This window comes from Carassius auratus, chromosome 32 (genome assembly GCF_003368295.1).
Source record: "Carassius auratus strain Wakin chromosome 32, ASM336829v1, whole genome shotgun sequence".
Lineage (NCBI taxonomy): Eukaryota > Metazoa > Chordata > Actinopteri > Cypriniformes > Cyprinidae > Carassius > Carassius auratus.
The window spans coordinates 28,103,530-28,130,692 of NC_039274.1; the positions used below are offsets into that span (position 1 = coordinate 28,103,530).

The 27,163-nt window shown below is 38.8% G+C and overlaps 1 protein-coding gene across 2 annotated transcripts in view; it reads left to right on the forward strand.

The window, feature by feature from the left end:
* The window catches only part of LOC113052004 (A disintegrin and metalloproteinase with thrombospondin motifs 17-like), a 99,323-nt gene that overhangs the window by 9,458 nt on the left and 62,702 nt on the right, over positions 1-27,163 (forward strand). For both annotated transcript variants that reach the window (XM_026216241.1, XM_026216242.1), the window contains exons 3-6: positions 441-609; positions 17,403-17,575; positions 19,985-20,068; positions 21,445-21,599. In XM_026216241.1, coding sequence (XP_026072026.1) covers positions 441-609; positions 17,403-17,575; positions 19,985-20,068; positions 21,445-21,599 — 581 coding nt within the window. The remainder of the gene's footprint in view (positions 1-440; positions 610-17,402; positions 17,576-19,984; positions 20,069-21,444; positions 21,600-27,163) is intronic.

Below are 27,163 nucleotides of genomic sequence, written 5' to 3' on the forward strand. Positions count from 1 at the left end.
ATGATCTTTTTTTTTTGCTTTTGAAAAACTATTTTTTTTCCACATCTTTTATGAATTATAAATAAATATATATATTGAATTTAAGTAAAGTAAAATCACTTAATATTTTATATAATGTCATTAAAATATATTTAGATAAAATATATTCGTATTACTTCCCTTTATCGATTGATTCATTGAAAAACATGCATCGCAAGTTTTACTTTAAATGTCTGTGTGTGTGTGTGTGTATTTGTGTATGCATGTATAATTTCATTATTACTTTGTGTTGCTTTAGAGAGTAATAACTTGCATCTTTTTTTATATGTTACTGGACAGTTCTGTGCATTCAGAACATTATTTCACAGATTCTCTTAGCCCCAAATTTATGAAAACTAGCCAGATAAAAGCTTTCTTTTGTGCCGTCATTGATTATTCCACCTGATGTGTTTTTTTCACAGACTGGCCTGGTTCAGACTAAAGAGGAAAGACTGTTCGTCGAGCCAGTGGGCCAGGCCGCGGATTCCTTCTCTGGCTGGGAACACAGAGTGATTCGGGAAAAGCATTCTTCATCGGACAGACCTGCGAATGCTGAAGACAGCAGCCCGAAATTCTGCCAAACCATCGAAGGTGAGACGATTGCTTCGCTGAAATGTGGTGGGCTGAGCCGTGTCATATGTGGGAAGACCATTGATTTAGAGGTCGTTTTAGTTTGGTTCTGAGCTCTACAGGGATTCAATTTTGTCAAATTATGGGTGCAAGTGGGAAAAGTGGTCAATTTATGCAGTCAGTTACACATGCTGTGTAATAACTGACCTGTTTAACCTCAGTTTCATCGAAAAATCTTCAGTGGTTCTCAAATGGTTTAACAAGACACGCATATTTTAGATATCCTACAATCATGTATCCATGTGGGCATCTGCCAAATGTGGGTAGCTTTTACCAAGTGACAGATAAACATTGTGCCAAAACACCGTTTATATAGTGTTTTTAGAGCCTTTGAAATCAAAGATGAAGCTATCATTTGCATTTGCTCTTGGTGATCCTTTTAGAGCAAACCCGTGAACCTCTTTGGATCCCGAAGCGCTGTGCTCTAGGAGTCTGTTATCATAATCTCATGCTCAGATTCTCATGTGCCCCCCATCTGCCTCTTTCCTCTAGGACTGCTTAAGATTCAAGAGTTGTCAAGTCCGTAAATCACGTGTTTCATAGCAACGTTTATGACTCTGTGTAACTCTTTGATGTCTTTATCCTCTTAACAGTGCTGAGAGATGGTGGGAGTGAAAAAGCTCAGCTGTTTTGCTCTTTAATGCCTTCATCGCGCTGGTAAACGGCGGTAAACTCATGTTAAAACTTGAAGCTTTGCTGTTGAAAAACTACTAGAAAGAAAGCAAGAATTCTGTTGGCCTGCTCACGTACATTAATAATGCCGTGCATATTTTTCAGCCCCTTGGGCCTTTCTTTGCCAGGATTATGGATTTTTCTTGCTGAAAGGAATTCACATATTTGAATGTGGCCTTGGAGGCTCTGAACCCCTCCAGCACCTACAGATTTTCATATTCCAGGGCAGGAAGTATTGTCTGCGAATATTGCATTATTGGATTTGTAGTTTACCCTTTGAAATTAAGATACAAGTATCTGAAAATCCCGGTTTGTGTATCCATGTGTGTGGATATACTGTATACAACCGTACATGCCAAACAAAACAATTTATGGTATTTCCAGTTGTCCTCTACCCTAGTTTGTGTCTGATTGCAGACTAAAAGTCCTCTTGAACCCTAAGCTCCTTGTTCACTTTGTGCACTGTGAATATTACATAACCCAAAAGACGAGAAGACCACCGGAATGCTTGACAAGTAGATTTTTTCCATATGCCAATATCTGGGAATTTAAGTAACCCAAACCACAAATATCATAGTGGGGGAAAAAAAAGATGAAGACAGGAATTGAAAACAAACGAAAGGTTGGTGGATATAGAGTTTGTGTTTCAGGCATGCGGTCGGATTTGAGCGATCTTGTCTCTGCCGTAAAAAAGGTCCAGGTGCATTAGTGTTTCCCTCGGCACCTGGTGTCTGCGAGTCAGTCAGTCAGTCAGGCGAAAGACCGACAGGCGAAAAAAGTGCCAGATTTGGGGGAAAAATTCTTTCCTCTGCACTCACGTCTGTCGGAGGCCTTTCAGCGGGCCTGCCAGAGTCTTCTCTCTTGTTTCCCACCAGTGTTAGGGAAGCTGCTTCGAAACCGAAGCTTGCCAAGCTGCAAGCTGCTCATAATTTAAAGTAGTTCAAATACAGTCAGGCTGCACTTTTGATAAAGTAGTCTGTTCCACGAACAGTGTGATTTTCAGTAAAATGTGCTCAGATATTGGTCTGAATCGAGTTGAATGCTATTCTTATGTAAGCAGGATTAGGTAAGACATTGCAAAGCATTTTTAATAGTCCTCTATTATAAAAAAATCCTTGATTGCATTTTACCTGTGTATATTAACCGGCAACATACTGGAAGTATAGCATTCCACAGATGAGAATCCACCAAAATAATCATTATTGACAGCCCTGATTTTAATGTATTTTGACATGTAATTTATTCCTGTAATGCAAAGCTGTATTTTCATCATCATTACTCCAGTATTCAGTGTCACATGATCCTTCAGAAATCATACGGTATGATACGGAAATATGGTGATTTGCTGCTCAAGAAACATTTCAGTCACACTTTATTTTAAGGCCCAATTCTCACTATTAACTAACTATTAACTATGGCTTTTGCCTCAATAAGCACCAAATTACAGCTTATTAAAGGTGCTGTATGTAGGATTGACACCGAGTGGTTGAACTAGGTATTGCTGTCCAAATTCAAAATATTGATTATAGCCCAGAACGCTCATTTTTAAAGGAGGATAAATGAGTATGTTAACTTAGCGTGTTTCTTAAATGGTATTTTTAAGCTTTAGTAGACTCAAAAACTTACATACTGCACCTTTAATAGTTAGTAAGGTAGTTGTTAAGTTTAGGGGTTGGGTTGAATTAAGGGATGTATATGGTCATACAACCTGTGAATAATGAGAATTGGTCCCTAAACTTAAGTTTTCGCTTCATATTTTTGTAGAAACCATTATACATTTTCAGGATTCTTTATTGAATAGAAAGTAAAAACAAACAACTTAATGTCTTTACGGTCTTTTTTATGAATTGAATGCATCCTTGTTAAATAAAAGTATTGTTTTCTTTCAAAAATTAAAAAATCTTACTGACACCATGCTTTTGAAAGTTAGTGTTTAACAACAACAACAAAAAAGTATTTTGGACTTTCAGGAGCACAATTGCATTATGATTCAAATGAATCAGTTGAACTGTTCAAATGAACCAACTGATTAAATGAATCAAAAACTGCCGGTTTCTCTTAGTGCTTCCTGCTTCATCCCACTGAAATATGATTCTGACAAAACACACTTAGCACTTATAATCAGCCTGTGTTATCTGTGGAGCTGTACGTCCCCTGATCCGTTCTGCCCACACTAGCACGTCAGGAAGCCCAGGTTTGGCACAAACAGACACCTAGCTCCATTCTTCATGTTGGTATGTTCCCGTCATGAGTGGGGTTGAAGAGGATCAAGTATCCAGACTGAGAGGAGGGAACGCCGGTCAGGGAGCAGACACAAAGACCGATCTGTGCCAGGAGGAAACAACGTGTGAAATTCACAAGGCTGATCCAAGAAGAGCACTGGATTGATGCGTACAGCACGTTCACGCTGAACTCTGGGAGCAGGACAATCGGGGAGGGGCTAGATAGGGACTAGTTTGGTGTCTGGAGAGAACAGAATCTATCCGAAATGATAAAGAGTGATTTGTCATTTAGGCTGTGCATTTATCCAATTACAGTGTAATTGTAGACCAATACTAAAACTAAAACTACGAAAAATTGCAGTGCATCTGAAATAAAATATAAATGTGTACATTTTAGAAGAACTTAAATGAAAACGAGAAATGTTGTCTGAAAATAAGTTTAAATTGTAGGACTAAAATATAAAAAATAAATATATATTTTTAAATCTAAATAGCAATATAATAAAAAAACAAAAAAATCCTAAAACTTTAATATAAATATTTAAAATATAAAATAAAATATTCAAAATAATAATACAATAATAGTAATTTGTAATACTAAAATAATGCTGAGTCTGATTCATTTATTCTATTCTAGTTCTGTAGTCTTTTGCAAAATATTGAAAGAGCAATGAAAGTAGCTTTGGTAGCATGTGCTCTAATAAAATGAGGTGCTAAGAATAAATATATAGTTAATATTTATATATTAAGAGCTCTTTTCCTCTTTTAGCAAGTACACTGTAATTGTGTGTAAAATCTGAGAATCTATTCTCAGATTTGCAAATACCAATATCTACTGGCTTATTTGTGTCTTTTTATTTCTATTATAAGCCATAAGAGAAGAGAAACATCATAGAGGACACTTAAACAACTCAATGTAGAATGCTGTTAAGTCTAATGAGCTGAGAAAGAGCAACCGCTGAGCAAAAACATTTTTTTAAAGACCATCATCTTTCAGCTGCTCTGCTGTACTGAAAAAAAAAACATTTTTCTTCTACCTACCAATTTGATGGCCCTTGCACAGCATGTAAGAATAAACACACACACACACACACACACAGAGACAGGAGATTGAGCAGGTGTGGGTATGTGGTTTATGTTTCCCCTTCAGCGCAGAAGTATTATTTATAGCCATCCACATTGTTTTCAACATTAAGACCCCTCACAAAGCTTTAGGGGCCTGACTGAGAGATTTATCTGCAGTTCTACACAAATATTAATGAATTTTGGAACGGACACAAGAGCATCATGTCCCGAAATCAGGTTAAATGTTGTGATGAGTTGAAGTGAGCCATTATAAACCGCAGCCAAAAGTAGCAATGACTCGATTGAGTTTTATCAAGACTAATGAACATGAAGATGATGTTCTTAACAACTGGGCCTGTTAAAACAATAGTTCAGCCAAAAATCATGAACTCATCCTCATGTTGTTCCAAACATGTATAAAGAATATAAAATAAGTCTAGCATGTTTAATCTCCTTTTTATTCATGTCAAATACTATGGAGTGGGTTTTGGTTCTTTATTACATGCGAGAAAATAAAAGATCTGAGAGAAAAAAAAAGTTTGAGAGAAAAAGTTATCACACTGATAGCAAAAAAACATTTCATGAGAGAAAAAAGAATATTTGAGAGAAAAAGTTTTCATGCCAATAGCAAAAAATAATTATATTTGAGACTAAAAAAAGGTTTGAGAGAAAGTATTTTTTCATAAAACATAAAAAAATATACATTTGAAATTTTTAAAATTATTTCTGAGAAAAAAAATCTCTCTCAAAATACTTTGAAAAAAACTCTCAAATATATATTTTTTGCTATCAGTGTGAAAATATTTTCTCTAAAAAAAAAAAGTGTTTCTCTCGAAACGCTTTTCTTTGCTCTTGATGCAATTTCTTGCTCTCGTGTCAGGATTTTGCTTTCACTGTGAGAATTGTGTCATGGGCGGGGCCACATTCCTATTGGCCAGTCGGGTGAGCATCGTCTTGTCTTGGGAGTCGAACTGAATCATTACACCATTGTTCGGTTCACCTGCATAGATGCAACCTCTGCCTTATGGCTAGTTAAGTTGAGCAGTGAGCACGGACACTCCAATGTTTGGGCAAGATGATGACACACAGCTGGCTGAGCAAGTTCAGTATCACTGAAGATTAAACATTAAAAAATAGCACTCATATTCATGAATGAACGTGTATTATATTATTTGCTTGCTAATCGCTAGTAAAGCTAACCAGCCATCATGCTAGGTAAACTTGCAAACTCACCTGGTTTATACTATGTTTAAATCAAATGCCAAATTAATGTTTTGATTTAGACAGTTTCACGCCTTATTTAGTGAGTAGTGAGCAGTGATTGATATACCGTTTGAAAGTGTCCCACCTAGTTTTGTTAAAAATAGTCTTTGTATGGTTGTTGCACTACATGTTTAGCTACACTGCATGTATAGCTCGCAAACTCAGCTACACGGGGCTTATTCTAAATATTTTTTACCATCTAGCCGAGGTCTAGAGCTGACAAGGTAAATTGCAGGTCTAGGACTAACTCTTACATTAGCAACCCACAAATATGTTTTTGCCTGTACTTTCATGGTAATTATTTTTTTATTTTAAATCTTTCAAACGGTATATCAATCACTGTCTAACGTGACTAGTTGTAGGGTTGCCACCTTCCATGCATACTAACGTTAGTTGAAAGTTGTGCGGGAGGTTGTAAGAACAAGCAGTTACTCTTCAGGTGCTTTGAGGCTAGCAAGTGCAAAGGTAGAAACTAGCTCACTACTCACTAAATAAGGCGTGAAACTGTCTAAATCAAAACATTAATTTGGCATTTGATTTAAACATAGTATAAACCAGGTGAGTTTGCAAGTTTACCTAGCATGATGGCTGGTTAGCTTTACTAGCGATTAGCAAGCAAATAATATAATACACATTCATTCATGAATATGAGTGCTATTTTTTAATGTTTAATCTTCAGTGATACTGAACTTGCTCAGCCAGCTGTGTGTCATCATCTTGCCCAAACATTGGAGTGTCCGTGCTCAACTTAACTAGCCATAAGGCAGAGGCGGCATCTATGCAGGTGAACCGAACAATGGTGTAATGATTCAGTTCGACTCCCAAGACAAGACGATGCTCACCCGACTGGCCAATAGGAATGTGGCCCCGCCCATGACACAATTCTCACAGTGAAAGCAAAATCCTGACACGAGAGCAAGAAATTGCATCAAGAGCAAAGAAAAGCGTTTCGAGAGAAACACTTTTTTTTTTAGAGAAAATATTTTCACACTGATAGCAAAAAATATATATTTGAGAGTTTTTTTCAAAGTATTTTGAGAGAGATTTTTTTTCTCAGAAATAATTTTACAAATTTCAAATGTATATTTTTTTATGTTCTATGAGAAAATACTTTCTCTCAAAACATTTTTTAATCTCAAATATTATTATTTTTTGCTATTGGCATGAAAACTTTCTCTCAAATATTCTTTTTTCTCTCATGAAATGTTTTTTTGCTATCAGTGTGATAACTTTTTCTCTCGAACTTTTTTTTTCCTCTCAGATCTTTTATTTTCTCGCATGTAATAAAGAACCAAAACTCACTCCATAAAATACTGCGTGAAAAGGCATTTTACTAAAACACTAATTCTCATTACTAACTGCAGATTGTAACAAATCTTAATTGACAGAAGTGTTGTAATGTGACTGGAGTTTCAAGAAAATAACCAAGTCTAAGTCAGTAAGAGATTAAAAAAAATGTTTTTAAAAGAAGTCTCTTCTTCTCACCATGGCTGCATTTCTTTGATCAAAAATAAAGTAAAAACAGTAATACTTTGAAATATTATTACAATTTAAATGGCTGTTTTCTTTTTAAATATGTTTTAATTTATTCCTTGGTCAGTCTTTAGTGTCACATTGTCAGGATTCCACCACCATCATCATCACTCCCTCCACCCACTCGCTCGTCATCCCCTGAATATTAATTGTCATCACCTGCATCTCTTCATCCTCATCACCGTCACCTGCTATCCTTCATCACTGCTCACCCTTATATACCCACTCTCAACCTTCAGTCTCCGTCTGATCTCGTCATTACATGGCTTACAGACTCTATCTCAACACTCACCTGAGAATCCGCGAATCTTCTGAGAACCCTCAAAGATCGGCCAATCTTCTTCTGCCTTCAGTCCTCCTTCGGTGATTCCACTTCCACTTACTGTGATCAGAGATCGTTCCGTTGTATTGATATTGGTCCATACTCGCTCTCACTCTGATATTCCCGTCTGGTTCGGAGCATTCTGCTAATAAAACTCACATACGGTCCATCCTGTCTGCCTCCTGTCTCGTTTGTGACAGAAGATCAGACCAAAGATGCAGAATCCTACGGAGCCTGGGGGAAATCCATCTCAAGACCCGTTTGCCGAACTAGTGCGAGCAGTGCGCCAGTCAATCTTCTCTTCTTTACCGGACAACCCTTCCGCCATCCCTGAAGCAATCCTTCACTCTGCACGCCAACATCAACTTCCGCAAACACCCGCTACTTCGCCGGCTGCCTCTGCGAGTCCCATGGCCCGACCAGCGCCGTTCAGTGGTGAGGAGGAGGATTGCAGCGGTTTTTTGCTTCAGGTTTCACTATATTTCCAAATGCAAGCGCATCAGTTTACCGATGATTCCGCCCGGGTGGCCTTTATTATTTCTCTACTCTCTGGCAGAGCTCTCCAGTGGGCACAATCTCTTTGGAATTCAGACTCCCCAGTGTTAAAGTCCCTGTCAGGTTTCATGTCTCATTTTAAGGAAGTCTTTGGCCAGGCTGTTTCAGATCTCTCAGTTCACGATCAGCTTTACAATCTCCGTCAAGGAAACTCCTCGGTCAGTACGTATGCCCTCCAGTTTCGCACCCTGGCGGCATCCTGTGGCTGGAACGAGTCGGCCCTGATTACCGCTTTCCGCCACGGCCTGAATCCGAACATCCGTCAGCTATTGGTTGTTTATGATGACTCCATGGGAATTGAGAACCTCATTCAGAAGACCATTCGAGTTTCACAACGATTATCTGCCTGTGACAATCCGTCTACCGCTGTCAGTCCTCCGTCCTCGATTCCCATTGCTTCTCCTCCAGCACCTGAGCCCATGCAAGTGGACTCCACCCATCTCACTCCTTCTGAGCGCCAGCGTCGTATCCAGCTTCACCTCTGTCTGTACTGCGGGAGCGACAATCACCTCATCTGCTCCTGTCCTGTTCGACCTCAACGTTCTGCGGTAAGCTCCATTCAGATCCCTCCTAAAGTGGAATCTTTAAATCGTACCATGGTTCATCTACTAACCCCGCATATCTGTGTCTCAGCGCAAGCCCTTCTCGACTCCGGTTCAGCGGGGAACTTCATTTCAACCCAGCTCCTCCAAAAACTGAACGTCCGCAAGCACCGCAGCCTTCAAGAGCTCAGAGTTCAAACCATCCAAGGAAAGCCGCTGGGTCGAGGTCGAATCAGTCATGTCTCTCCCACATTAACGCTCCGCATTGGCTGTTTACACACAGAAGAGATCTCATTCCTGGTGCTGGAGGAGTCTACTGCTGAGCTCATCCTGGGACGCCCCTGGTTGATCCAACATCAGCCCACCATTGACTGGAAATCCGGGGAGGTTCTTCGTTGGGGAGAAAACTGTACACATACCTGTCTAGCTCCAGTCAAGAAGAAAGCCCTATCTTCTCCCTCTTCTTCGTCCTCCGTGCTCAAACCCAAACTCCCAGTCTGTTCGACTTCAGTTGAGAGTCCAGAAGTCCAGCATCAAGTGGAGATTCCTGCTGAGTACAGGGGGTTCCAGGATGTGTTCAGCAAGCAGTTGGCGACCAAGTTACCACCCCATCGGCCATGGGACTGCGCCATCGACCTGCTACCTGGAGCCACTCTACCTAAAGGCCGTATCTACCCTCTCTCCATCCCGGAACAGAAGGCCATGGAGGAGTATGTGAAAGAAGCCCTTCAGCAGCAGTTCATCCGACCATCGGTTTCACCTGCCGCTTCCAGCTTCTTTTTCGTGGCTAAGAAGGATGGAGGCTTGCGACCGTGTATTGATTACCGCCATCTCAACTCCCAAACGGTCAAATTTCGCTACCCCCTTCCTCTGGTCCCAGCAGCCCTGGAACAACTACGTGGGGCCCGTATATTCTCCAAGTTGGATCTGCGCAGTGCATACAACTTGATCCGTATCCGTCGGGGTGACGAGTGGAAGACTGCTTTCGTCACCCCTTCCGGCCACTATGAGTACAGGGTAATGCCGTTCGGCCTATCCAACGCCCCTGCAGTCTTTCAGAATTATATGAATGAAGTGTTCCGAGAGTACCTCAATAGATTTGTTGTAGTCTACTTGGATGATATCCTCATCTATTCATCATCACTTCCTGAACACAGACGCCATGTCACTCTGGTCCTGCAGAAATTGAGAGCCCATCACTTATTCCTGAAATTGGAGAAATGTGAATTTCACACCACGTCGGTACAGTTTTTGGGCTATATCATAAATCAGCATGGTGTGCAAATGGACCAGAGGAAGGTGGATACCATCCGGAACTGGCCGCAGCCCACTACAGTGAAAGAGCTTCAAAGATTCCTCGGATTTGCCAACTTTTACAGGAGATTCATCCATAACTACAGCATTATCAGTGCTCCTCTGACCTCCTCTTTGAAGGGCCAGACCAAGTCTCTATCCTTCTCCCCCGAAGCCATCCAAGCCTTCCAACAATTAAAAGACGCCTTTTCAACCGCTCCCATCCTCGCCCATCCTGATCCAGATCTGCCATTTGTCGTCGAGGTTGATGCGTCTTCTACTGGAGTAGGAGCAGTCCTCTCCCAGCGGCAGGGTGAACCTTCCAGACTCCATCCATGTGCCTTCTTCTCCAAGAAGCTGTCCCCGGCGGAGCGAAACTATGACATCGGAAATCGGGAACTGCTTGCAATCAAGCTTGCCTTGGAAGAGTGGAGGCATTGGCTGGAGGGAGCCAATCACCAATTTCAAGTAATCACCGATCATCGTAATCTGGAATACCTCAAAGAAGCCAAGCGGCTCAATCCTCGTCAGGCCCGCTGGGCTCTCTTCTTCACCCGTTTTGATTTCGTTGTTACCTACCGACCCGGCTGTAAGAATGGAAAAGCTGACGCTCTCTCTCGCCTCCATCATTCCTCGTCTGAGGAGTACCGCCCTGAACCCATTCTCCCTCCAGCCGTGTTCGCCTGTCCAATCCTCTGGGACATAGACGATCAGATATCCCAGGAAAACCGTCTCCATTCCGCTCCGCCGGGAGGTCCAGAGGGGCTCACCTTTGTACCTCAACAATTCCGCACCGCCCTTCTGGACTCTGCTCATACAGCTCCGGGCTCTGGTCATCCAGGTAGCAGGCGTACCCTCTCGCTCCTCAGTCAACGGTACTGGTGGCCATCTATCTCCCAAGATGTCTCCCGGTTTGTCCAAGGGTGCTCAGTCTGCGCCATCTCTAATACTCCCAGAAAACTCCCGGAGGGTAAACTCGTACCTCTTCCTATACCCCGTCGTCCATGGTCTCATCTAGGTGTAGACTTCATGACTGACCTTCCTAAATCTAACAACTTCACCTGTATTCTAGTAGCAGTAGATCGGTTCTCGAAGGCTTGCAAGCTGATCCCCTTACCTGGACTCCCTACCGCCTTTGAGACCGCGGAGGCTTTGTTCCACCATGTTTTCAGAAATTTTGGAATTCCCGAAGATATAGTATCGGATAGAGGTCCGCAGTTCATATCTCGGGTATGGCAAGCCTTCTTCCGACTACTTGGGGTAACTGTTAGTCTATCCTCAGGATACCACCCTCAGACGAACGGCCAGACTGAGCGGAAGATCCAGGAGATAGGACGGTACCTCAGGTCATATTGCCACCAGTACCAGGACAGCTGGAGCCGCTACCTCCCCTGGGCTGAATACGCCCAGAATTCTCTCAGGCAATCCACCACCGGGCTCACTCCTTTTCAATGTATCCTGGGTTTTCAACCTCCTCTATTCCCTTGGTCTGGGGAGCCCTCGGAGGTCCCAGCCGTTGACTATTGGTTCCATCAGAGCGAGAGGGTATGGGACTCAGCTCACGTTCACCTCCAACAGGCAGTGCGAAGGCACAAGACCCAAGCCGATCGTCGACGTACAGACCCTCCCCAGTACCAACCGGGTCAGAAGGTGTGGCTTTCAACCCGAGACATCCGCCTTCGCCTGCCCTGCCGTAAGCTGAGTCCCCGATACATCGGACCATTTACCGTGCAGAGGCAGCTGAATGAAGTCACTTACAGGCTCAACCTCCCACCTCATTACAAGTTTTCACCCTCATTTCATGTCTCCTTGTTAAAACCCTTCATTGATCCTGTCACTTCTCCTCCCTCAGATCCAGGACCTAGGGACTTACCTCCTCCTCCCGTTCCAGTAGAAGAGGAGCCTATCTACCGTGTCCGCAACATCATGGATTCGCGGCGACGAGGCCCCCGGCTGGAATATCTAGTCGACTGGGAGGATTATGGCCCCGAGGAACGCTCATGGGTACCCCGCGAAGACATTCTGGACCCAACCCTCCTCACCCAGTTTCATGCAGACCATCCTGATCGTCCTGCCCCCAGAGGTCGTGGTAGGCCTCGCCGTCGCCAATGCCCCTCTTCTCAAGCGTCAAGAGCCGCCTTGGGAGGAGGGGGTACTGTCAGGATTCCACCACCATCATCATCACTCCCTCCACCCACTCGCTCGTCATCCCCTGAATATTAATTGTCATCACCTGCATCTCTTCATCCTCATCACCGTCACCTGCTATCCTTCATCACTGCTCACCCTTATATACCCACTCTCAACCTTCAGTCTCCGTCTGATCTCGTCATTACATGGCTTACAGACTCTATCTCAACACTCACCTGAGAATCCGCGAATCTTCTGAGAACCCTCAAAGATCGGCCAATCTTCTTCTGCCTTCAGTCCTCCTTCGGTGATTCCACTTCCACTTACTGTGATCAGAGATCGTTCCGTTGTATTGATATTGGTCCATACTCGCTCTCACTCTGATATTCCCGTCTGGTTCGGAGCATTCTGCTAATAAAACTCACATACGGTCCATCCTGTCTGCCTCCTGTCTCGTTTGTGACACACATGATCCTTCAGAAATCATTCTTCTAATATGTTTTTTTTCTACTAAAGAATATTTATTATTATTATTATTATTATTATTATTTCTGTTGATTGCTTGATTTGAAATAGTCTTTTGTAACATTATGAATGTTTTTAGTGTCAATTGATTCATTTTATGCATCCTTGCTCAATAAAAGTATTTTTTCCAAATTATTTTTAAATCATAATTTTAGCACGTCAACAGTTTATAATTTCCTCCACTGTAGCATTTAAAAATATCTATAATTTTAATATAATTGTTAAGTGAACACATGGTTGTATTACACATACGATGTGAATAAATAATATCTAGCACATGTGCAATTATTGCAGTGCCCAGGGAGCTGAGTCTGGTTCTTCTCAGGGTTTTTCTCCCTCTTCATCTAAACCGCGTTTATGGAGGTTTTTCCTTTGGCTGCTCACTGGGACCTGTAGGGCTTCATGCATGACAAATGCACTATACAAATCAAAAATGACTTGATATGGCTATTACATAGTCCACAAGTCATTTGGACTGCATTTATGGTGCTGCTTTGTCATTTTTAGGCACTGGACAGCCCCAGTTTCCATTCACTTTAATTGTATAAACCTCTGCTAAAGTCTGTTCCACAGAATATTGAAAGACATCAGGGTGAGTGAATGATGACTTGACTCATTTTAGTGCGCGCTGCTTCTTTAAGACATCAGAAGAGCAGGAGTACCTGAGTCAGCCGTACAGGTCTTTTGTTATTACAGCTCTAGATGACAGTTTTGTGATCGCTTCCTGACCATTAATGGTGGTTTGTTGTTACACATTACTTGTTTTATGACCGTGTCCATCTGCAGGAATTATCGCTGATATCAGCACATTGCTAGAAAACGTGTGTCATTTTCAGTGTCATTTGTAGTGAAGCCAGTCTCCAATCAGAAGTGTCTGAAAACAGCCGAGAATGGAAAAAGTGCTCGCACTGCAAAAAGAGCGTGCCACAGTAGCACCATGTGTTGTTTTACTCATTTAAAAATGTGCGCACAACCACACAATCACACATTTCATAAACACCTGTAAACATACAGCAGAGACCCTCATGAGAGGGACGCCCATCAGATCCACAATGAATTATGGGGGAAAACGTATGTAACCCAGGTCATTAACTCGGGTCACTAATATTTATAATTATTATTCTTTTATTTATATCACTATAAAATTAATAGTAAGAAAATAAGGACATGAAGTAAAATTTATTTATTTCATTACAAATAATCCCAAAACATAGAAGTTGAACTAAATCCTTATTGGTGAGGTGAAAGGTTAGCCCCGCCCTTGTTGGAAAGTTTCCAAAAAAAGGCAGTGTCAAGCAGAGATGAGAGAGAGTGAGAGAGATTGCGAACGACACGAGACACGACACTGATAGTAGATTAAATGATTTGAGAATCGCTGTTTAATAATCCAGCTATAGATCATTCTAAAGTGAGAAGTAGATTTATGTTCAAGCTTTGAGAAGTTCATTGTGAACTTGATGCGACGAGAAGTTAACACTAACGTGATAGGATCAATCTTGCGATCTTTTTCCTTTAAACTATTTTTTTTCTTTTGTTCTCTGATTTATTTTTCTTCTTGGCCGGGTTTTTTTTTTGTGGTTCTTGTTTTATTTCTCTCTTTTGTGAGCTTCTGAATTGCTGCTGTGATCTTGAATTCTGTCCTGGCTGTGGATCCTTATCCCTGGTTTGGACTGGCGAGCCATCCCATATTCTTGTACCTGGAAACAGAGCAAAAGAGTTGTGAGAGCTGCAAGAAAGAGTTTTCTGATTGGTAGGACAGACTGCACACATTACGGGTTTTCTTTCTTTTTCCAAGTTTTTCCTGGATTTCCCTGAGGACAAAGTTTTTTTTCTTCATGGACTGTACTCATTAATTCATTTTTGATGAACATTTCTATTTCTGGAATTTGAAATTGAGATATTGAACTTGAAATTGAGACACTGAGGTCAAATTTTAGAAACTGACGTTTGGAATTGTTGACTGTTTCTGTGTTTTTTTTTATTTATTTCAAATACTGTGTGTTACTGTGATCCATTTGTTTTATTTTTTTTTGTTTTATTTCATTCTGCCAATTTCGAAAAATACAACATATGTAAGACAACAAACAAAGAGAAAACAAATACACTTACCTTTTAATTAGCTACATTCCAGTATTCCGAGTGGTTCATTTATTTTATTAAATTTTACTATCATCTTTGCTAATAATTGCTCCTGTGAGTCAATCCGAAAATCTTCTGTTTCTGGTCCATGGTTTATATTTTGTAGGATCTAGTATCGAGCCGTGTGCTACACGTACATAACGCATTTTCCAAATCATATTTTTATTTCAGTACGGGTCCACATCAGTGTTTTTTTACTATTCATTAGAAACTGTTATTGTATATATATTAATGTTTTGAATTAGGTTTTATTTTTTATATTCAGATTTAATTTTAGTTAATTGCATCTGAATATAATGTGTGTATTTATATATATATATATACACTTTATAAAATAATTTATATATTAATTACTAATTTATTTTAAATTTAATTTCTGTTTGCCAAGACAAAAAATTCCTAACATTTCTAATGTTCTAAATTTTAAGTTTAATTTGAAGCAACATTTTTTTTAAGTTAAAGTTTTTGATCTAATATTTCTATTTTATTTTTGTTCAACTTAAATTCCGTTAAATTTGAATAGTTTTAGTTAAAAATAAAACTGGTATGCGTGTAGCCTTTTTCTACCATGCTTTTATGATTAAAAAAGTTCTACAGTGAACATTAATATTTATTAAGACAAACTTGTATTAGGTAAAATTAGGTTGGAGCACTTATTTGTATTCACAGAGAATTGCTTCTTTCCTAGCAGCTCGTATACTTTCATCTGTTGATCGCAGTGGTTTTATATGTGATGCTAAAATACTGGATGGGAGCATTTGCTAAATGTCTTTAATGTACAGTAAATGTACTATGGAATGACAAAGCAAGCACTTTTTTTTTTTCTTTTTTTTTGATAAAACAGAACAGAACATCCTGTAATTGATTGAACATTTTGGGAGCTTTTAAGGACGAATCGCAGTGTTTGTGCAAGCCAGCAGACAAACTAAAACTGGACTCGTGCTAAACTAGACGCTTTAGAAAACATTTGCTGACTGTCTTACTTCTTCCCAAGGTAATAAATCATCAAATACCGTTATCAACCAATGCCATTAACAAAATTGCATATCAAAGATACAAAAACAAACATTTTACAAAAAAAAAACGTAGTATTTTTGTCTTGTTTTTGTTATCTAAAAAAAAAAAAAAATCAAGATGCATTTACTTGAGAAGGACAAATTATTTTATTGAGTGTTTATTTAGTAAATTTATCAAAATCAGTTTATGCTTAAACAATAAAAATTGTTTAATATGGTAAGAAAATTATTTTGTATTTCTTTCCACACTGCCAGATGTTTTTTCTTGTTTTAAGTAAAAACGTACTTTATATTTGGTAGAAAACTGTAAATGTATGAGTATATATCAGCAAGTGTTTTTTGATTTGTATGTTTGGATATCACGTCAGAAGAATTATTATTATTTTATTTTTTTGTGCAGTGTGTTTAATAAGCACAACAAACCAGAATCATGTACTGAGAAAGTAAACAGAGTTATTTGATGTTGACTTTTTGTTGTTGACATTTTGGTTTTATTTCTGTCTTTCTTCGTTCTTGTGGCCAGGTCTCACATCTGCTGAACATTAGCTCTGTCAAAGGTTTGGACTTAGTTACAGTTCAACTGTTGCCTTTGTTATGATCAGATCTAATTATGCACAAATACAACATATGGAGTGTAATTCTGAAGAAGAAAAACTTATTTAGAGACAAAATGTGTCACCTGCCTAGAGCTGACAGCAGATGCAGTCAAATATCGTGCTTTATAAGCGTAATGTTTGAAGAGTTTCTTTCTGTTTGTTATTGATTTGGATGATCCTGTCCTGTGTATCAATCTCAGTGTATTTGTATAAATATAATGTCTCTCTGAAAGAGCACATTTCCTGACATAATTGCAGGTCTGATGCTAAGACATGAAACACAACCTGAACACAGGCGGTTCTTACTGCACAAGCTGGATTACTTGCAAAATGTTAACTACTGTTAAAAAAATTGGGGTTTAAAGAAGTAATACTTTTACTAATCAGAAGTGAAAGTAAAGACATTTCTGCTCATAATGTTACGAAAGATTTTTTTTTTTTAATAAATGCTGTTGTTTTGAACTTTATTTTCATCAAAGAATTAGGAAAAGATGTAATATGGTGAAAAAATAAACAGCTGTGTTTCTTAATAGAGAGAAATATTTCCTGAGCAGCAAATCAGCCCATTAAAATGATTTCTGAAGATCATGTGACACTGAAGACTGGAGTAATGATGCTGAAAATTCAGCTTTACATCACAGGAATAAATTACATTTTAAAATATATTCACTTAAAAAAAACCTTATTTTAAAATATTTTAAATATATTTTACAGTGATTTACTGTTTTTTTTATATATTTTTGATCAAATAAATGCAGCGCTGGTGAGCATAAGATTCAAAGATTTTACTGACCCCAGACATTTGAACATTAGTGTGCAGTTTTTCTCCGTCCTAACAGTTCTTGTGTATATGTTTGTGTATCTGTATCTGTGTATGTTAGACAAGAAGAAGGAGAAACGGGTAAAAGGATCGGAGGATGTGCGCGGCAGGAGGAACGCCATCCGGCTGAGCAGAGAGTACACGGTGGAGACGGTCGTGGTGGCCGACGCAAACATGGTGCAGTATCACGGTGCTGAGGCCGCCCAACGCTTTCTGCTCACCGTTATGAACATGGTTAGTTTCATAAACTGGTAAAACACAACAGTCGGCTTCAAAAACAAAAGCATCTTGATGCATCACGATTTGTGGATCGATTTTTGTTATTTATATGGCCAAAAAGATGAAATCCTGAAAGCTTGTACTACAAATCAATGAGATCTTTATAACAGTATAACAGACTGCAAAAATAAATTAGTAAGATGCTTATTATTAAATGAATATTTTTATGATTCAAAAACATGTAATGCAATGCAAAACAATGATGATTGAGAGATGAACCAATAAATACAATTTGTATAGCAAATATGGGACCGTAGGCATTATAGGGTTAAAACTGCTGAATAAGAAACTTAACAGTTTTGGTTTCCAAATGAATGTGGATGGTGTCATGCTCTCAGCAGCCAGTAATAAATAAACACATTGTGGTCATCATCACAAATGTTTATTCATGCTGCCTGTGTGAACCCGGATTTTAATTCAGTGTTTTCTTTTACTTTGCGTCCATGATTTTAGCAGATGAGGGGATGTCAGACAACCTGTCCATGTCAGCGTCTGCATGATTTGGCGTCTACTTAGTAACAGATGAATTTGTGACAAAATACTGTCGAGTTTGAGAGTTTGAAAAGATATTGGCAGTGTTTTATCAGCATTTCTAATTATTAACAGTTAGTTGATTCTTATTTGCTCTCTGCATTGTTTTTCTTTGCTGTGTCTGACTCTGACGCAACGGATGAGAACCACTGGCCTAAGCTAGTGTATTTGCCATGGTTTTTGTTTATGGTGATAAATGTTTATTTGCACGTTTTGCACGTAACAGAGCATTTGGACACTGTTAAGTCCTGGCAAGAAGAGAATGGGCTCATAAAATAGGATGGAGAGACAGATTCATGTGTGTGTGTGTGTGTGTGTGTGTGTGTGTGTGAGCGTAACATGTGCTCTGCTGACCACAGCTGTGTGAGACACACATTCATGAGTCGGCAGCTCTCGGACACACACATACACATACACACACACCCACACACACACACACACACACACACACACACCTCTACTTTATCACATGGGCTTGGCTCCAGAAATTAGTGTGTTGTCTGAGTACAGAAAGCAGCAGTTGAAGCGTTATATATGTTGGAGGCATCCAATCAGAATTTAAACTCTCTTAATCTTTCTAGTACAATCTCTTTCTATTAAGGAAATGCACCTGTAAAATGTTGTTTGTTGTGAGAGTAGGTATAGCTAGTATTGTGGCTTAGAAATGCAGTTTAGCCTTATTTTATTTCCAACCTTGGCAAAAATCACTACCCCTTTTATTTCCATAATTTGACCTGCTTCTAAGTGAAACGAGATATTGAATTAATAAAATGTTGGATGAGACTTGATTTGAACCCTCTGGGATTGAATGGACTGGAAGTGATTGTTTCAGAATGGAGTCAAGTTGTTCAAGAGATTGGAAAAATGTAAAGTTAAAGAGATTCATGATATTAGAGGTGGAGAAATTGCATATAAATTAGTGTTTCTATTCTTAACTGAAACTATTAAAAGCTTTCTTTGTTAATTGAAATAAATCTGAAAACTTAAAACATGAAAAATAAGAAATTACTAAAACAGAAAGAAGCTTAAATAATTATATGAAGCTAAATAGAAATAAAAAAAACGAATACAACTGAAAAAGCACATAACAGAACTACTAAAATGTAATTAAAAATAAAAGCCAATTATTTTTTTTTAAATAATACAATTATATATAAAATATATAATTAATATATATTTATTCATATGTTTTATTTTTTTTAATACAGAAAGTGTATTAAAAAAAGTGATCGGTTTTTACTTTATATTGACTTTACTGATCTTTTGTTCAGATTTCTGAGATTGTTTGTGTAGGTTTGAAATCTTTCATTGTGTATTTCAGAGTGAATGACCTCAGTCTTATCACGGTGCTCATTCAGAACAGGTTCATAAACACGAGCCTGCGTAATAAACCGAATATTGATCTGTGAAACAGTCCACACAACAACACCTCACTGCATCTGCGGCGGTAAAGAACAGCCCTTTCTCTGTATCTCTAATGACAATGATGAATCATATGAAGATTAATACAAATGAATGGATTGCCCAGATGTGTGAGATTTGGTAAGAAAGTACACCTCCTTTTGTCCTCTCTGAGGTCCTTAGATCTACATTCTTCACAGGCGAGTTTGACACCACTGCTGTTATTCAAATCAGTCTGTGATTCCCCTCCAGATGATGGTTACTCATCAGTATCTGAATCCCTCCTTCAGTTCAGCTCTTGAGCTTTGGTTTTTATTCTACAATTGTCAGTACAAAAGTTTTTTATGGTATTGTGAAACACACAGTTTAGTTGTTCAATAAGTTGGTAGTTGATTAATAAGTTTGTTATTTTATCTGATTCTCTCATTATAGGTGTATAACATGTTTCAACACCAGAGTTTGGGGGTGAGGCTCCATATTCGGGTCACCAAGTTGGTTCTCCTGCACACCCGTCCAGTAAGTGATGTACAAACATTAGATCAACATCCAGATCTGTGTGCATCATGACTCAGCCTGTCATTTCTCTGCTCTCTTGCTGTTTTATTCCTGTCCTCAGGACCCGCGATGTTATCCTCGCTCAGCATGTGTGTACTGTATGTGTTTTAACTATCGGTTTCCCCCTTCATTATATTGCTGGATTTCATTCTCTCCGAAGGCTCCGGAGAGTCTAGCAGTGCTCTCCTCTAAAGTCTGAAATGATGCATGTCAGGACGTCACTGAATAGCCATTAGTGTGAATATGCAGTGATGCTTCAGGGCAAAGCCTTTGGACTCACAGTCTCTGATATCTTGAAGATAAAATCAGAGAAGTGATGGATTTAGATGCTTGAAACAGTACAACTGAATCAGAGCAGCAATTCTCAAAGCCATGTGGATTTCACTGTCCCACTTTTTATGTCAGCAGGAATTCATGAAGAAATAAAAGACCCCATGGAGTTTTGAGACTTGTAGTCTGTTAGTTTTGACGTTGAATACATGCTGATTTAATCATACAAGTTGACAGACTTTTATTAAGATACACATTTATAATTGGACCCAAAATAGTGCTTGTCTTGCAAGAAGAGACATACATTTTTTAAGTCTCTTCTGCTCACCAAGGCTGCATTTATTTGATCAAAGATACAACAAAAACAGCAATGTTGTTAGTAATATGCATTGCTAAAAACTTCATTTGGACAACTTTAAAGGCGCCCTTGGATTCCAGATTTTCAAATAGTTGTATTTCGGCCAAATATTGTCAGATCGTAATGAACCATACATCAATGGGAAGCTTGTTTATTCAGCTTTCAGATGACATATACATTTACTCTAATGACTAGCAAGTAGCAAATCATGATTCATGATTCTTTTACTGTTTAAATACTGCTGTCGTTGGTTTTATAGAGTCTTTAAAGGAAAATCCACTGACTAGTAGTGTAAATTGTTTGTTCCTGGGAGTCAATGTCATATTTAATTTGATGTGTAAGTATAAGAGGCTGAGTGGGATAGAATTACAGCCCATTAATTATGACTTACTGTTTTAAAGAAAAAAAAATAATAATCCTACAGTCCACCATCTCTAGCCGTTGAGCGTGCACAGATAGCAGAGCCCTTTGTTTAAGGAAATGAGGCGCTCTCTTCCACCCTCACTGCTGTGTGTGTGCACTTGGATGGGTTAAAAGCAGAGCACAAATTCAGAGTATGGCTACACATCATGTTTAATACTCTGATTGTGTTTAAATGGCCACACAAGAATACAGACGCTCTTACAAATAAAGTGGAAAGTATCTAATTTAGAGTTTTCCTGCTCCAAAGTCTGTTAATCAGATTCTAATTGTCCAGTGTGTTTCTTAGAAAAAGCTGAAGGTGGGCCACCATGGAGAAAAAGCCCTGGAGAGCTTCTGTCACTGGCAGCATGAGGAATACGGTGCACGATACCTGGGAAACAATCACGTACCTGGGAGCAGAGACGACCCTCCTCCTGTGGACGTGGCTGTGCTGGTCACCAGGTACTTAACAAACACGCCTGAAATATAGTCACCCAAGAAAAATGATTGGACACTTATAAATGTTACACTTATAAAAATGATCAAACCAAGTGCATTTATTTAAAGAAAGATAACAAGGAAATGCACAAACACACACACACACACACACACACACACACACATATATATATATATATATATATATATATATAGGTATATTCAGTACAAGACCTTTGCCGCAATTTACATATCTGGATAAGTTGATGTTAGTTTTGAGCTGACAGATTTCATAGAAAATCACGTAGTGTGTGATGTTCACAGACTGATATTTTTAGCTTCAGACTATGAATCCATCCAGTCAGAGGATGTCAAATATTGTTTTAATTTTTCACGCGTCTCATAGCAAGAATGCACATGATTCTGCTTGAGTTTTTTGTGATCGGAAGGACTTTACAGTCTGGTAGTGTGTTATCCTGTCATTTAGTGTGTGTTGGCCAGTGTTTCCTGTATGACTATTTAAAAAAAATATGATAAGTGTATGATGCCTAACGTTTTACCGTCTGTTCAGATTTTAAAAGTCGTGTTGTGTATTCCAACCTTTGGAGACAAGAGCATTCAGCATTTGAGACAAACAGATACAGACACTTGCATTTTAATGCAATTATTAAATGTTACTTCTGTTTCCAAATACTGTCACATCTGTGCAGATTTATATGCGTTTCACTTCTAATTCTCCATCGCCGACTCTCTGTTTTACGTCTTTCACTTTCCGTTTTGTCACACACATGTCCTTTGAAGTTCGGTACCTTTCAGCTCTTGGCTGCTTAAGACAGCTTTTTTCATCCGTTTCATTGAGCTCCGCCAGTATCTGATCTGTGATAGACCCTAATAATCCTTCTGTCAGCGAGACAGGTTTGCTCCAAGTCTTCATCTTTTCACTACAACAGATTACTAGCGGCAGCCAAGACACGGTATTCCCGGCGCAGGATTAGGGTTTATTAGCGTACTGTAATTTTCAGAATCCAAAAAAGTAAAGAAAAAGAAAATCCTTTTGTGAAAACGACTCATGTGAGCCTGTCAGATACTATCCGTCATCCCGGGTCCGAGAAGCTCTCAGGGAGAACCAGCGGACACAGAGAGGGCCTTTGTTCCCCCTGAGCCAGGTTAAATATGATCTCCACTGGTGTACAAAAGCAGCTCTCTATAAGGATGCAGCGTACAGGAGCAACATCTGTCTCAGCTTGCATGCCAAGATGGCTCGGGGCAGCGGGAATGCATCAAAGCAAATTAAGGCTTGACAAGGTGTGCCTTGGTTTCCCCTCTTGTTCGGGTTCCTGTGACACTTGCTGACTGAAGAAAGATTATCTTAATGCTTCCAATGGCCACATTCACAACACAGTTTTCACTGCTCCTCTGAGAGCTTAAAATCATCATGAACACAATCAGGCCTTCGCTGAGATCCGCCATAGAATCATTACTGACTGATCTATGCTAAAGATGTTTCAGGTAGAGTCCCAGCTCCAGGGACGGCATCACTGTACCCATGCACTGTTCTGTAGCGAAGTGTTTCACGAGTGCTTGTAGTTTACAGCTGCGAGAAGTCGAAATGTTGTTATGATTCGCATTGCATCAAACCCTACTGTCTGTATCATACAGAACGGTAATTTACAGTGATTGTATATAGTGAATAATAAATGTGATTGTCACTCCTAATTTAAAATACATTTAGAATGCTTGAAATTGAATTAAATTTGAATCAAAAAAGCAAACAGGATGTAGAATGGCAATTCAGATTTAAATTTACACTACCATTGAAATGTTTCAGGTTAGTATGTTTAAAAAAAAAAAAGAAATTACATAGATTATATTCATCAAAAGTGAGAGTAAAGACATTTATAATGTTAAAAAGATTTATATTTCAAATAATTGCTGTTCTTTTAAACTTTTTATTCATCAAAGAATGTTTCTAAAAAATGTTGGCAGCACTACAGTTTTCACCGTTGATAATAATCAGTTTCTCAAGCAGCAAATCAGCACATCAGAATGATTTCTGAAGATCATGTGACACTGAAGACTGGAGGAATGATGCTGAAAATACAGCTTTGATCACAGAAATAAATTGCATTTTAAAATATATTCAAGTGGAAATCAGTTAATTTTAAATTGTAATAATATTTCACAATATTACTGTTTTTACTGTATTTCTAATCAAACAAATGCAGCCTTGGTGAGCAGAAAATAATACCTGGATATGGTCCAGACTGTCAGACTCAATAACAAACAGCAACTCTGCTATATTAATGCAGATGTTAGATTTAATTTAAAGACATCTCTTAGAAACCAAATTGTAAATTTAATTAATGTTTCTACTGTATTAAATGTATAATAGTCAACAGAGGTGATCATTTAGCATGGCGGTCTCTTCAAGCGTTTACTGAACAGGTCTGATTATTATGTAATGCTGGCACCTCTAGATTCCTGCACGAGTTTCCAAGTTGTCCAAGTAGAGTCCAAATAGGAAGTTGGAAATTCAGACTTTCCGAGTCGAATGGAACGCAGCATTAGCTCCAGGTCAGAGATGCTTTTATTTGGACCGTTTTGAGACAGTCGGGACATGGTGATGGGTCACATCCTCCACACATGTCAGCGCTAATGGAAATCAGCGCTCCTAACTGTATCCCTCCCAGCCGTTCATCGCTAAACAGGATCCGTCTTCAGCACCCAGCTGTGTGTCTCATTCACTTGAGCTGTGAAGGAACAAGAAGGGAAACCAGAAGCCCACATCAAAAACCCTCTGGAATAGAAGCACATCAGACAGCCAACGTGACACGTCGCAGAACGCCGCAGTATGGTGAAAACATTTGATGACTGCAGACTCAAAACAAGAGACATTGTTTGAGACAACATCTTTGTTAATTCAAAAAGTCTATTTGACTTTATTCTTTGTCATTGAACCAACTTCTCTGATCGTCATTTGTTGCTCGCCAGCGTTGGGGAAACTGCTTTAAAAATAAAGTTTCCCCAAAATATAGCTTTCTACAACTTGCTCATAATTTAAAGGCTGTGCTTTTGAAAGCTCAGTTTGTACACTACAAATAACTAACAAAAACTAATAACATTAGGCAGTTCACACAGCATTTCCTTCCATTTAGAGGTCATGTGTGAACACAATCTGTTGTTGAAATGGTTAAAACACTAAGAATGACTGAATGCTGTGTGAACAAAGCTGTGCTTTATGATCAACAGATTTTAGGTTAGAGCTAGTTTGATGCAATACGTTTGAGCCAATTACACAGTAGATGCAAAATTGTGATTATTTACATTGTAGAGGTATTTTAAGTATTTAAATTGAAGTATTGTTAAAGTGGACCGATTTCTCTCCAGATGTTTGACAGTGTTATTTTTGTAATGTTTTGAATTAGCTTTTTAGTTTTATACTTTCATTTAAATTTTAGTTTAAGTTTTATGTATTAGTGTGTGTATATATAATGTGATTGTACACACACACACACACACACACACACACTGACACATTTCTGATTAGCTTTCATTTATTTTAATTGCATTTTTGGTCATTTCTGATGCTTCAACTTCAACTTTTTTTCAGTTAGTTTCCATTATACGTAGATTTAGTGTTTTAAGTTTAAAATGTTTATCTTATATTTATATTTACTTTCATTTCAACTGTGTTTAAATAATAAAAAAGGGATTTTCAATAGCCTTCCTTTAGTTAACGATAACTTGCTATGCTGTTTAAAGGTAATTTCTGGTAAATGACATCAAAGAATTTCAACATTTGGTGCTGATGCGTGAATAATAGCAATATGTGTAAATACCAAAACCAGGCTGTTTGAATGTGTGAAATTAACTATTACATATACTGTATATATATTTAATAGTGTAAAGGGAAACAGGTCAATTTAGCTCAAAGGGAATCATTTAAGATTTTAAAGGGAATTTGAACAGAATCACTGTTTCACGGCTGTTCACGGAGACGCGCCTGCGGTTCAGTGAACAAGCCGTTTAACATCAAATCTGCGCTGGATACTAATATCCAAACTATAGTGAAAACACTATCAATTAGCACAGTAACAAGATCGACAGTTTAAGACATTAACTTGTAAGCACAAAACACAAGATACTTCTCTTTTCAATATGAATGGCTTTATTAGATAATATAGACATATAAACTAATCTAACACATAAACACACACACACACACATTCATACAAGTTGCAGGAAGGTCGAAAGTTAGGGAAAGATGAGTTTAAGAGAATGGAAATATGGAATCCCAAGTTAACAGCAATACGTTAAATTGCATAAACATGAACAACCATCAATCACGTAATTAGCGCTCGCATTGAGTTCCTCAATGAGGTTAAAATTATATTAGATACACCAGTAAAGGTCACAGTCTGGAGGTAAAGTTACTTGCATCTCCTGTGAAGAAGGAGCCTCGGTGAAAGGGCTATCCCGAGGTCGTTGATTGGCTGGAAGTTCAGTCTCTGAAGTGACGTCTTGGGAAGCCCGTGGTTGTTGGGCGTTGGCTGAAAGTGCAGAGTCGTGTTCGCTGGTTGAAGTTGAATGGACGTTACAAAACTTAACTCAGAACACGAAACTCTCAAACGGAAAAGAAAAGAAATAAAGTTTGACGAGACTAGGTTGTGTTCCTTCTCATAGTAGCAGCAGGCAGGCACGCTGGAACCGCGCTCAAAGAACAATGATGACTACCGCATGGCTAGGTGCTACAAGCTAAAGCTAGGTAGCAAAGCTACAAGCTAAAAGCTAAGAGCAGGCATGACTGATAGCACGAGCAATGCTAGAACTAAAAGCCGACATGGCTAATAGCAGCAGCTAGACTAGAACTAAAAGCCGACTAAAAAGCAAGGCATGACTGATGTCCAAGCAATGCTAGAACTAAAAGCAAAGACATGGCTAATAGCAGCAGGCAGACTAGAACTAAAAGCAAGATTTAATCGTGTCCAAAGTTTTTAAACTTCCTTGTTGGCCACCCCTCAAATGTTGCCTTGACCAATCAGATATGGTCCTGGGGTCTGGGGTATCATAAATCATTGTTTATCTTACCAAGCATGTGGTTCTTGCCTCACAGGGTCTAATTTTGGACATGATTCCTATAATATGATTATGATATATTTTACAAATAAATGATTGTCAGGACAATATCAAGCAAGAAAATGCGATTATTTGAATACTAGACATGACTAGGTATCCTATAGTTATCAAAAGACATACACAATAAGTGATTATACATGATAGTCAAATGTGTGGGTTACACGTAAATGAATATGGAGTTAAGCAATGGAATGATTCATTCATAAGTCTTTTTTGAGTTCATTCTGGTCCATATATAATGTATAAAAAGCAGTTTCTTTGCCATTCTCTGGCAAAGGACTTTTCTGTGAAGACAAAGGTTCAAAGCCCTTCCCCCTTAGGAATTTCAGTCTGGTTTCACTGGTTGGGTGAGGGAAGTCAATGCAAGTATTTAACTTGATCTCCTGGGTTTACATGTGATGTCCAGCGTTGCATTTCAATCACGAACAATAAATTTGACAATCTCTTCTTCA